The sequence below is a fragment of the Pezoporus occidentalis genome, unplaced genomic scaffold, assembly GCF_034315485.1.
Source record: "Pezoporus occidentalis ecotype Australia unplaced genomic scaffold, CSIRO_AGI_Poc_V1 ctg93, whole genome shotgun sequence".
NCBI lineage: Eukaryota > Metazoa > Chordata > Aves > Psittaciformes > Psittacidae > Pezoporus > Pezoporus occidentalis.
In genome coordinates this window covers 785,947-799,331 of record NW_026916294.1, presented here as the reverse complement: position 1 = coordinate 799,331, position 13,385 = coordinate 785,947, and the positions used below count along the sequence as shown (strand labels likewise).

General features: G+C 39.8%; 1 protein-coding gene across 21 annotated transcripts in view; it reads left to right on the top strand.

Annotated features, from left to right (window-relative positions):
- Positions 1–13,385, top strand: part of ESRRG (estrogen related receptor gamma) — a 402,731-nt gene that overhangs the window by 51,199 nt on the left and 338,147 nt on the right. For 11 of the 21 annotated variants that reach the window (XM_062606062.1, XM_062606077.1, XM_062606085.1 and 8 more), the window contains one exon: positions 976–1,021. The exons of 8 other annotated variants lie outside the window; for them this stretch is intronic. In XM_062606062.1, the coding sequence (XP_062462046.1) occupies positions 976–1,021 (46 nt within the window). Of the gene's footprint in view, positions 1–975; positions 1,022–1,272; positions 1,308–13,385 lie in introns of all 21 variants that reach the window. 2 more of the 21 variants (XM_062606076.1, XM_062606060.1) reach the window with 1 other exon arrangement.

Genomic DNA, 13,385 nt, shown 5'->3' with positions numbered 1-13,385 from the left:
GAAAGCTCTGGAATCACGTTGCAGTTAGAAACCAGGCATGGATATAAGGTGGCTGCTTGTATACTGCCAAAGGGATGTAACATAGGTTCCTAACCCATGAAGTCCCAGCATTGAACATCCCCAGGGCTGGGACTCATTGCAGATGCCTGAGATGCAGATCCTTTGCCCACTTCTCCCATGGTACATAAATACAAATAATTTTTTAGAAGTCCATCAATATATGTAAAACATGCATTTTCCATAGACGTCATGAAGGTAAAGAAGACTGTGACTATTACTATGGCCTACTGAAAATTACCTGTAACTTAAATGTAGTTTCTTATTGTTGGTGTATATGCTTTGTATGAGCAGCTGTTTCATATTTCTGAAGTAATCCAGTGCCATAAAAATATGTGGTTTTCCTTTTTAAAGGAAAACTGCTACATGCTAGTTATACCCCAGCTGAAGGGAACTAGAGCAAATGCCTATGAAGTGAAACTGCTTCAAGACAGCCTGCATTGGTTTAGGGGACAGTTAATGATACATTTATTTTTGTGACCCGTCTGCCAAGTATTTGTAAACTAATTAGGACCTATTTTGAGGGCAGAGCACGTGAGCTTGTAAGAAACCCCTTGTACAAGATGGGAAGGGCAAGGGGATTTTAGTCCTTAGTGCAAACCCCATCTTCTTTACATCTCATTCCCTAAATGTGTGCATTATTTCTAAGTAGCATATGAATCCATGGGCTTGTATGGAGGTACTTCTTAAATTCACTCATGGGAGTAGCTCTAGCCATCTAAAGTGCTCGAGTGTAGAGCACTGGGGAAGAAACTGAACTGAGTCAAAGCATAGTCACAGTTCTTAATTTTGCATAATGTCTTTTGCAATATAGTAGAAAATTACCTTTATGACTAGTGGCAGGACCTGTTGTATAAGTAATCCAGACATGGTGCTGGTTGGTATCTCACTTTTCACTTGAACCTCTCTGCGATGCAGGTCTTGGAGGAGTGAGTGCCTGGTGCAGCCTCTGCCTGGCTCCTTGGTAAGTCATTTGAGTCTATCTTTTCTGTACGTACAGTCCCTTTCCAAACAGCTGAGCAAAAATAAGGAAATTTTTCATAGAGTGCTTTAAAAGAGAGCTACTAATCAATTTTTTCTTATTATTTTATGCCCTGTGATTTTTACACCACCCCCACCAGCTGGTTAATCATGCAAAAGCTGAACACTTCATTAGCCAGAACATGTTTGCCCGTGGGCATTTCTGTAGTAAATTAGTTCTTTCTATTTATACAGGTAAGTCATGGCCAAAAGTCTTTAAGGTGCCAAAGGTAAGGGTTTGAATCAATTATTTTTCTGAGTTTTTAAGAGAAGTAGGTTTAACTTTGTGTGCTGTTGATTGGCAATTACTTTTGAATTAAAGGTAGTGTGGGTAAGTGGGCATTCTCAGGCTGTTCCGAAACACATTGTTTCTTTCTGGATTTCAAATTTTGCCTTTGTAATACAGCCTGCCTTAAAGAAACGCCAAAAAACAAAAAACAAACCCCAGAACAACCCTCTTCCCCAAAGACAAAAACCACATGCATGTACTCACCCGTATATATATATATACACCCATATATATATATATACTCAGTATCTGCATATACATAGCAAAGACTGCTTGTTTGAGTGGCATGTGGCATATTGACCAGTGTTTTTCCTTTCTTACTCTGTGCCTTTTAAACTATTAATTGGAAATATGTGGTTTGTAGATTCTTTTTTCCCTCAGATCAAATGATGCCCTCTGAAAGCCTAGTTTAGCTCAACAATGAATTTAGCTTTCAGGCTTGGGCCATTGCAATATTGTTTGAATGCCACCATTTCCTGCAATCAATGTAATTTTATATCTACTTGGAATAGAAAGTCAAGATGGTGATTGCCTTAATTTAACTCAGTGTTTTATTCATTAAGGAGCTGATCCTGAAGTCCTTTCAGATCAAAGTCTGTCTTGATTTCAGTGGAATCTTTCAGCGCACAAGGTGTGCGGTAGCCTTCTAAAATGTTGTCATTGTGACTAGTGAATAAAAACTAAATGTGTTGCTAAATTTAGGCTGTTGCTCATGTCAGCTTCCTTTTCTAAATGACGGTAAGTGCATTCCATAAATAGTGTGCCTCTTATGTTGTCATATCTCTTTGGCTTGCTTTGCAGTATTTTACAGGATATTTGCAAATGAATTTTGTGTTCAGTAGGCAGGGGATGAAAATAACACTACTCGTTGGGTCTCCATTAACCAGCAGCTAATGAGGAACCATTTCAAGGGCTGGATGACTATAATTCAGATTAGCCTGCGTGCCAGGCTGCTCTTGCTCCAGCTCAGGCTTGTACCGTGCCGCGCTGTTAATGGTCTGGAGGGAAAGAGCTGGTGCTCTGGCACGGAATTTTGTCGGTCAAGTTTTCAATGCTTCAGTTTCCCTTTTGGAAGGTAGGAGAGAAGAGTGAGCGTGTGTGTGTGCATGTAGATAGGTGACAGTGATCTTGAACTCTACAGTCAAGTGTTTCGAGATGTAATGAAATACTCTAGAAATGCTCTACTTGTGCTTGCTAGTTGCTAGCATTGTTACTTGTAGAAAAGGGTACTACACGATGACAGTAAAGGTGGTCCAGACTGGCCCTTAATTAATTTTATTTTCAAAATCTATATTAGTGACTGTCGCGGGGGCACCTGGGCACTTCACATCAATAAAATAATCAATTTAAAAAATGTGTAGACCAGAACTCTGTGTTCACTAACAAAACTCCTGTTCCCTGCTACGAATAAAGGTCAGTCCAAGGCTGGCCAAGCAAGCACGACTCGCGTTTCTGTGCCTTGGTGCTTGCCAGACTGAGCTCTGGCAGAGCACCACCGGTAGCACTTCCAGATGCCCGCGATCCCTGCAGAGAATGTCTTACTGCTGTGCCTATGACTTGTTAACCCCCTGCATGTCTTGCATTGGTTTCAGGACCAGTAGAAGAGGTGGGGAAAGGCCAGTCCTGATTTAAAACGTGACTTTGCCAGTTGCAAGCAGCCCACTGACGTGCAGGAAACAGGGACTCGGAGGAGCTGCTGAAATAGAGACAGAGACCTCCTCCTGAAGAGGAGGCTAGAGGTCTCTTAACTGAAAAAATTGTATTGATGATAAATGTTACATTATGCAAGCTGAGCAAATTCTCTAGGAAAACAGTACTTCCTAGTTTTTTTTCTTAATGTGTTAATATTTTATGATACCTGTGCATTAAGGGCCGGTTCCTACAAAGTTTAAGTGAGTTTGGGCTGATAAATTGCCTTTAGGGACTTAAAAAAAACCCACTCCTGGTCACTACGGATTAGCTAAATTCCCAGTCTTGCTTAACATGCTGATGATACAAAATCAGCTTGTGCCTGGTTTTCATGCATTAAGCCAGCATATGTAATTAAATTAAATGTTGTTGCAAAGCTGCATTTTATTTGTCTGCACTAGTACATTTGGGGCAATAATCACACTTTAATACATATCTGACTGTGCAAACAACATTGAAAGTAGGAGTTCATGAACACTGATTTAATTTTTTTAAATGTGAAATGATAATACATTTTGATGTCTTGAAATCCAATTGAACTCAAGCTGAGCTTAAAACTCCAAGATCTGATTCAGGAGAATTCAGGCCCATCTGTATGGTGGGTAGCAGGTGTGCAGTTTGTGTGTGTGTGTGTGCGTGTGTGTGTGTGTAAGGTAGGGAGTGCAGGGAGTGAAGCATTTCTCTTTTCCTGTAAAGCTTTAATTCCAGTTTAATGCTGTGGTCTGAGGCTCTCTGCAGTTTAAGTTCTTGCACCAACATCTATTGTTGGTATCCATTTCTAGACAACTTAATGGTGAATGGCAGAAGCAAGTAAGTGTGCAGTGTTTTGGAAAAAATATGGTTTCTAATTCTTAAAGTTTGAATTTAGCTTCTAGTTACACTTCACATGGGAGTGTGTATAAACTGATACATATGTGATCCTTGAGGAGCCAGTGAGAAAGGTTTCATGTCAAGGTCTTTTTGAGAGTTGTATGTTCCCACAGCAACAAAGAAGGTTTGTTTCATCTATTTTTTTTATAAAAGCAAAGAAAATATGTTATGCAGTTTCTATTTTCAGCAGACAGTGGACATGTTCTACATTTTTGTATTACTGTGATTATAACGAAGGAGGGTTTTTTAATCTTTAATCAAGCAATTCCACTCAGCCCACTTTATAAGTTGTAACCTTCGGAGACTTGTCCCAGCCATTCTTGTTCTCCTCTTTCTCCTTCTCTTTCTTCATCTTTTGATACCACCAGTTACACTCTGCCTGGAAGCTTTTTACTTAGGAGGTATAAGAACCTGCTCTTCATTGACTTCTGGCATTAGCTATCAAGTCATCTCCTTTTTGAACTCTGATCAGCTCTCCCTCTTCCAACTTTTAAATCTGTTCCTTTTATTTGTCTTCACTGCTATATAACTTTGTGCTTTCAGCACGTGTGTTTTTTATGGGAGTTGGCACAGAAAGCACTACTTAACAAATAAGTAAGCGAACAGTCGTATTTCTCTTTACATACTTTTTAACTTCACACTACTACCATAGATGACACTTTGCTATTGTATTTCACAGGGTTTTTTTCATGGTGAGCTGAATTTCTAACGTGGAGTGGAGCTGGTGCTGTATTGCCAAGGGAAGTCCATCTGGGTTGACAGACAAAATCATAAGGGTTTCTCTGGACATCCCTGTAAAGATCTCTCTTTTATTTGTTTTTTTTTAATGGAGTTAAATGGAAAGAGGTCACCCCTTTTGACAGAACAAACTCTTTTTCTAGCAATAGGTCTTTGCATGAAAACATATTTTTTTATTAAGCAAGTCATCCATACTGCACTGTAGGCTGTTTGAGTGTAACAGTATGTTACAGTCTGCAAAGTTAATGCAGTTAATATTCAACTGAACTTTTGGGGGGTTGCTAATCCCTTAGGCGGGCTTAGCAGAAAGGGCAAACATATTTATAGCACTTTGAATCAGACTGCAGTGAACAAGTAAGGGTATGTGCTATACCATGCAAATGTTACACAATTTCAAGAAAACTCAGTGCATAGCCATCTTTTAAGTGCATAACCATCTTCTTTTTAAGTTGGTGAAATATCTCATTTGTAAGAGCTGTTTGTTCAGTGGACAACAGGGCTGTTAAAATGAGACTGTATGAAAGGTCTTGAGATTCCTGTTCTGGTGATAAATTCTGCAAGTTCTGAACAGATTTATGGGCTGTTTAATTAGGAGCTAACTGTATTCTTTAAGCTCAGTCATTTGTATTATTCCCTAATAGGATTTCACTGGACTTTGTCACGTATCTGACTATGACTGAGTGTGAGTAGGTTTGTCAATAGGCTCTTCCAAACGGACCATGGTCTCTTACTATATTTATAGTATATATATATATTTATACTATATATAGTATATATATATATATATATATAGTATTTATAGTATTGATCTTTCCTCCAGAGTGGAAGTGTGACACTGGGTTTGCTTTGGTTAGAGTTGTGGGCACACAGGGCAAAAGAAACAAGACTTAAATCATGAGTTGTGGGAAGTTTATAGAGAAGCTGAAGTGCTCAGACTGAGAATGTCCAACAACGAGGGTCATGTTTCTGTGAGACAGAAACTCTCAATATTTATGTTATGGACAAAACTTGAGTGTAAAGTTATACTGAAAAGGCCCTGTAAAGCTACCAATCCATCTGGAGCCAGAGAAAAAGAACTTACGATCTTGGATTTTCCACAGAATTTGATTGTGTAGAGTTTTTAGTCTAATAAATAGAAGGTCCATCAAGTGGTAGTCAACAAAAAGTCATTTCTACATTCTTTATTTTATTGTGTGTAGTATGTATGGTAGATCTCTAAGGTGAACTTCTGGATCAATACAAACATAAAATACAGGCCTTGCAAAGTGGCTGTTCTAACTAAGATTTTAAAGTGTATTTTTACATTTTGGCTATTTCCCCCTAGATATTAAATGTTGGAATGAGTGACTCCAACATGGAACCTGACCTTAAAGGAGGCTTGGGTGCCTGAATTTATGCATGTACTCAATTAATTTATTGGTTTGCCGCCTTACCTGCACTCACTCTCTTCCATTTCGTTTTGGTCTTTGTGAGCCACACTGGCTCTTCGTGGTCCTTCAGGAAAAAAAGTCCTACAAAATAATGGATGTGACGGAATTTTTAAGAAAACTGGAATTATGTTGGTAAAGATTTTTCAAATGTATTTATTATATTTTCAGTTAAAATTTAAGTGACTGAATACCAGAACAAGTTAAAATTTTGTATTGGAGTTGTTTATATCTGAAGTACTAGAAAATAACTAGTTTGTTAGAGGTAAAATTTCAAATGCCAGAATATATTAAAGTATAAGCTCAAAGGTCAAACAGCTTCTCCCAGGAAAGGAAGAAAGAAGGGAATTTTGGCTGATCAGGTTAAGACCCAGTAGGTCTGTAACAGGTATGCAGGGGTCATGTGGCTAACACAGATGGGGGTTCTTTTGATTACTTACCCTGAATGTCCCCAGCTCATCCCTGCATCAGTTGCAGATCCTAAGCAAGATTCAGCCTTATGCCTTCATAATTATAACAAGACTCAGTAACATTTCTGTCATTTTATTAAACAGTGGGTGCATCCATAGTAAACACCTTACTTCACAGAGTATGCTGGTGAAGGTATGCTGGATCTTAGCTACACGTCCTGCAGCCATTTGGAGCTTAGACATCAAGGAAACAATCAGCAATTTTATTGGGAAAACCAAGAGTTAACACTCCAGTGATGGTAACTGTGATAAAAGGTGTGTGTGTGTGTGTGTGTGTGTGTGTGTGTGTGTGTTACTGTGCTGTACTCTACATTTATGAGCTCTTTTTATAGTAGCATTCCCAGGAGCAGTCCAGGTCCAATCAGGACTGGTATGCCATTGTGTGAGGTGTTGTTCTAATTCATGTGTAAATGTGGAGTGGTTGCTGCCCTCAGGATATTACAGTGAAATTACAAACAGCATAAAAAAAATAGGAGCTCTGGAGGAGAAGGAGGGCAGCTGCAGTGAGGTGTGCTTGTCTTGTCAGGGATGTGGTACGTACAGCCTGATACCAAATGATGGGCATGTCATTTATTTATAAGTCTGCTGCCTTCAAAACAAGTAGCCTCATTGTCCTTCGTATGTGTCTTAGTTGTTTAAACAGAAATGTAGGAAGTATGAAATGAATCACTTCTGAGATCCTTCTAGCCTCCGGTTCTGTGTCTAGCAATGACCAACCCCAGGCGCCTTAAGGAAAGTTGTAAGAGCCTCACAATGGGCAGACATGGGATAATCTTCTCTCTATTTGTTCTCTTCCTAATCTTTCATTATTAGGGATTAATTTAACCTCTGAAGTATGAGGTTTTTAAATAAAAATATTTGGGTTTTCCCCCCCTCTCCACTGTCAGCCTTGTTTAAAGTACGAAATATCCTCCCAGGCCTGTCATCCGAGCTGTTCTTAGAGTAATCCTACCTGTTCCTTGGTGTGCTGACCAAATCTGTGGCTTGGGAACTGGTAGTTTTTCTTCCTCTAATGCCAGAAGGCAGTGGTACATCCTTTCCAACAGGGGGGTGGGTGAAGGTAGAAGCACGTTGAGCAGTAATGGCCTGGGTGTTCCCATGTCACTGTATGTCAAAGCTGTGGTGCTGCAGCTGGACCTCTCCCCTTTCTTTTATATATTTTAGTGGGTAATTTGCAGTAAAGCACTATAGGAAATAACCATAAATAAATCTGGGAACCTTTGTATTAGATTCTTTTGCTAGCTGTGTACATATGAGCAGCTTGCCGTTTGCATATGTGAATCTTGTCATAACAATTTCAGGAAGTGATTTGTTAATAATCAAGTTCTCAGAGCAGCTCTAAATCAGTAATTGATGTAGGTCTGGATAAAGCAAGCCTTCCGTCTGCCTATTTTGGGGAGCATTTTTGCCAAGTTTCAAGCTAGTGTGAAAACTAGCCATCAGAATAAAATTTAGGACAGCTGGGATGCATTGCAGTGAAGACTTTTGGCTCCACAGTTCAAATAATCACAATAGCAGCTCAATTTAGCCTTTGGCTGGGTAGGTTTGGCAGGGCACAATGAAAAATAATTATTTCATGGCCTGCTTATTTGTCCCTTAACAAATAAACTCTCTGACCTATGCAGGCTTATGTAAATATGCTGCCGTATGTGGGCTTGTAGAACACTGTCATGTCCCCATTTGGAAATATGTTTTATTTCACCCTTCTGTTACTAACTTTTTTGGAGAGTTCTGTTTGGGAAGCAAAGAAAGGGATAGGAAGCATTGGCTACTGAAGCCCAGACAGCCAGGCACAGAGTCTAAAAAGCCATCTAACAGTTTTCTTTCTGAAAACATATCCCCATTAGTATGCAGTGTTTTCACTGCTGTAATAATAAGAGCAATCATGATACGAGCAAGTCTGTCTCTTTGCAGCCTTCCCACGCGGGATGGAGAATGACAGCCCCTAAAGCATTTGGATATTAGCCTGAATGTATGCCGCTTAGCTAACCATGGTTCAACTTGCTCTCCATTTTATAGCTTCCTGGATATCCTTCTCAATTGGGTTGGTGACAGCTTAAAATGTGAGACTTGGGGGGGGGGGGGGGGGGGGAGATAAAAGCTTAGCAAAAGGCTTTTTGTGTGTACATTTAAGGGGAAGTTTTATTACACTTGGTGATGGAGAGACATGCCACGCTATTTCTGTTCCTATGATTTTAGCATTTGCACTCTGTTGTACTGGCAGCAGCCAATCCATAACATTGTCTTGCTGTTTCCCACTCTGGAGGGGGAAAAATAAACAGAAGAATACAGATTGATGGGTTTGTCTTCTGGCACCACCATTTTGGTTCTGAAACAGTGAAAGAAAGACTTTTTTCTCAGTGATACAAAAGTTCTCTCTAGAACGTCTGCTTTTACACACTCATGCCTAGACACAGACAGACATGAGCACACACAAGCAGAGGCTCTTGCTGAGGTGGCTATGATCTGTTTTTAATAGTGGCACTTCTTCTCAAAGTATCATTTAAAAAAAAACATCAGCAGTCATGTCATGCATCGGGATGAATTTCTAAATGTAAATGAGATTCTCTCAGTAATTTATTTACATTTGTTTTCAGCACAACAAATGAGACATCACGTAGCTTCATAATTTCCCATGACCGAGTCACCAGCATGAGGTGTGTAATTTACCCTGATTTAAGATGCTTATCTACAGGTTCTTGCAACAATACCTGGTGGGCTTTTTTTCTACTACTTTTTGCTGGCTTTTAACCCATCTACCTCCTTCTCTGTTTTTCAGTTGAAAAAGAATTATAAGTGTCTCTTCTTCTTGAGGCCTTTTTTCAGTCCTGTTGAGAGGGATGGCTTTGTTGCCTTGTTTTGTATATTATTTTCTCTGCTATTTCCTTCTCATTTGGTAAAAATCATAGGAGGCTTCCAGAACATATCTTGATTTACAGTCTGATGGTGCAGGAAGGCAATGCTGATTGTGGACATTTCTGATGGGAAAATGTTTGTCCAGACACGAAGCATGAATGGGAAGCATCCTGCAGTTGTTGGTTCTCTCCCTTTTTCACATACTAAATCTTAGGCCTGGTGGTCTTGGCTCTGCTACTGGGTTGTAGTTTCTGCTTGGCTTTAGTGATACTTGGGTTGGGAGGGGATGTGAATGCCAGTTTTTAAATAATGTGGACAGAATCATGTACTACAAAACTAATTTATTTTAAGCCTGTAGTTGGAACATTTAGATGGCTAACTACTTGCTTGAGTATTTCAGGTAGGTAGATGATTAAAGGTGCAATGTACCATGCATACAATTTTGTACCTCTTGCTTGCAGAATCAGTTAAGGCTTGACTGAAAATCAGGGCAGTAGCTTTTACTACTTTACAGGGTAACCACACAAGGAGAACTGAGAGGCCTTGGTGAAAGTTACTTGTAGTTCAGCAGCAGTACAAAATGCTATGCTATGTAATTGTGCTGTGGCAAGTTTGAGATGTTATCATGTTATCATGCAAAACTATATCTTTATGGAGATCTGCAGGATTAACCATACGCAGGTGATCTTCTCACTGAGAGAAAGCATGACATTTTGTTGTGCTAATACCCAAAGAAAAATTCAGCGTATTCCTTTAAACTGAATAAGCGTATTCTGAAAAAGAGTAGATTTGGACTGGGTTTTAATGTGCGTTGTACATACTAGGAGTTGTACATACTTTGATTAGTTGAGATTTAATTTTTGCCCTGCTGGCCATTTCCTTAACGTTGCATGGGTTTAGCACCAAATTGTGCTGGTGGCCTGTCTATGACCAAATTATTTACAGAGCTGCAGTTAAATTATACAAATCTTCCAGACAAGCGGTGCTCTGGGCAAATTATTTCATCAGAGTTATTTTCCATGGTGTACTTAAGCAAAAGCTTACAGGAACAACATGAATCTTTTTTTGGTATGTGATTATGCATATGTAGTAACAGCCACCTTGTCAGAAATAGCTAGCTCTCTACCTGGGAAAACTGAAGTAAACCAGTATATGAAAATTAATGATCTCTGTGCTGTCCTCAGTCTGAAGCACAAGTTTTATTTTATGAAAGTACAGGACCGGGGCCAGTAGTAGGATGGTCATTTCTGTACACTGTCAACTCATTCAAGGACTTGTGACTTTTGTGTTTTTCTCTGTATACTTAAAACTGCACAGCTCTGTGCTTTTGTAATAAACAGGTCAGCTGACTTTACTAGTTCTCTGTCACATCCAGGCCCAGTGGTCACTGTCCCCTTTTATGGGGAAGTACATTTGTATATCTAAAGGCAGTATTGGCTTTTACCGCGTTACCCCCATCTAGCAAGACTTGAGCTGCTGTATGATTATGAGAGAGAATATAACTCCTAAAAGCAACCCTAACTCCCAGTGATAGTTGGCATCCTTTCAAACTCTGTTCCAGAGTTCACGAACATAGTTCAGGTAGAACATACATATTTGGGTTTATATGTAATGGTCATACCTCCTCGGTGAAACCATACCTACCTGTAACGGTTCACTTGGAGAAACTTTGACGTAGATCACTAGTTAAGGACCCTGGATGCAGTGTTTGCGTTTAGCTCAGTGGTTTCTATCACTGCAGGTTTGTTTAGTTGTTACGTGAGAACTGCACAGGGTGTGTGGGCTGGACCTGGGGACACCACTTGGCTGTTGAGCTTGGTGGGCTCAATTCAGGCACACGAGAGGTGTGACTGCAATAGCTGGGGTTTCATTATGTTGTCTGAGGATTATTTTGATTAGCAGGATGTGAATATCTGTGAAAGCTGAGTCTCCACTTTCGATTCTTAGCAGATGCAACTCTGATTAAGAGCCCCCTTAATTTAGAAATGCTCTTAAAGACAGGAAGATACTTAAAGCTGGCTTTGTTAACCAAATGGAGGAGCTATGCTCTTGGGGCCTATTAACAGTGCTGCCTAGATGGCCACTGCTGCACAAATACTGGGAATTAAGTTTCTGAAACCCCCAGACCTGGAGTTCTTTGGAGCTTCTTAGCTCCAAATTGTATATTTCACCAGTTCTTTACTCCCCCAGTTGTAATCCATATCTTACTTATTGCTAGAGTCAACAGTCTAATGGTAGCAAAAAACACAGCCTTTCATCATCTATTGATTTTCAGTCTTTAAAAACTGACAGTAAGCTTTTTTTTTTGTCCAATTTTTCAATAAATAGGAACATTTATTGGTTTTTCAGTTTTATTGTATTACATTAGCTTATATTTTACTGCATGTAGTGGGTAATGTAGCATCAGGAGACATGTTTACGTTCAGCAAGTAACTTTTGAAACTGCATAACTCAACTGAGATATGTAAACAAATTTGTAATGCTAGTTTAATTTAGATTACAATGCAGAATACTCAGGCTTGAGCTCATTTTTCTATTTATTCCATTAAGATCCTCTAACTAATGGAGGAGAATTGCCATAAAAATAATTACAGTAGAACATCAGTAAAGGTGAACATCTACAGTCTTCTCTATCTGAGAGAGAGGGAGGACTTTTGTAGTTAAGTAAGCATCACAATATGTGGGTTTCTTTCCTAGAAATCTGCCACAGACAGTGTTGTACAGGTTGGGCAAGTAATAAATCCTGTCTGTGTGATGCTGTGTGTCAAAAGATGTGGCATGAACATCTTTCTCAGTGACCTCTGTTAACTTCTGTCTCCCTTTAAGCAAGAAGACAAACTGGAATATGATTTAGCCCTGATAGACTTTGGGATGTGGATCCTGAGTTGCCTCCCCACTACCACCTGCCTTCATGGTAGAAGATATCCCGGTGGGTTTTTCCCTTTCCAGAACCTGTCAGGAAACACTGAAGATCAGCAGTTGCCTCTTGCTTACTCTTGTGATGAGAAATGGCGATTTGATGATATTTTTATCCCTGGTGTAGAAGCAATTTAACCTTTTTTAATTAAGAAGCAGCTAATTTCTCTTCTGGTGACATTCGGCCCCACAGCCAAAGGCAGTAAGGTCTCGGTTGTTTCCATTCTACCAGCAAAAAAAAAACGAGGTGGAGGTGCTACTGTTGAGGTGGGGATGTACAAAACAACCTCTGCTTTGAACCAGCTGTGCCACTGCACCTCCTGCACCGGTCTTTGCCAGAAGAACCAAGCGGTTCTTCTGCTTCAAGGCTGTCAATGTCATCCTGGCAGGCTTCTCAGATGAAGTATTTCCTCTAGGTCATGAAACATTTTCCTGTACACTATGAACACAGACAGTGCTGGATGATGTTTCATAACCATTGCACAGTAGACAGACAGAGGAAGGAACATTTGGGTGAAAGGCTTCATTTTTTTTGTGAATTGGATGTGATTCTGCAAGGCACAGCCTCTTATAAGTTGCTATGGCTCTTGCTGTCATCTCTGCTTCACAGGATCTGATGCACAAGGAGTTAATAGATATCTGGTGGCCAAAGCCATTTATATTTCTCTTTGTATAAAGAAGTGAAGTGAAGCATGTAAAATTAGAAAGCAGAACCAAATTTGAAATTCTCTAATTTTTATGACTAGTGTGTGTGTGTTATTATCCCATGATCCTTAATTATATTCTGTTCTGGAGTGGGGAAATGGGGGATGCTAATCTAGTGCACCAACTGGGGGAAAACCAAACTGTTTTACAGAGGAGTCTAGATGATAGCACACAGAAAATGCAAAATTTGACATTCATATGAAAGTGAGCTAAGCAAGACCAATAGAAGAGAGCCAAAAGGACTGCAGCAAGAGGGCTACAAGGATGATCAGGGGACTGGAGCACCTCCTGTATGAAGACAGGCTGAGAAAGTTGGGGCTGTTCAGCCTGGAGAAGAGAAGGCTGTGT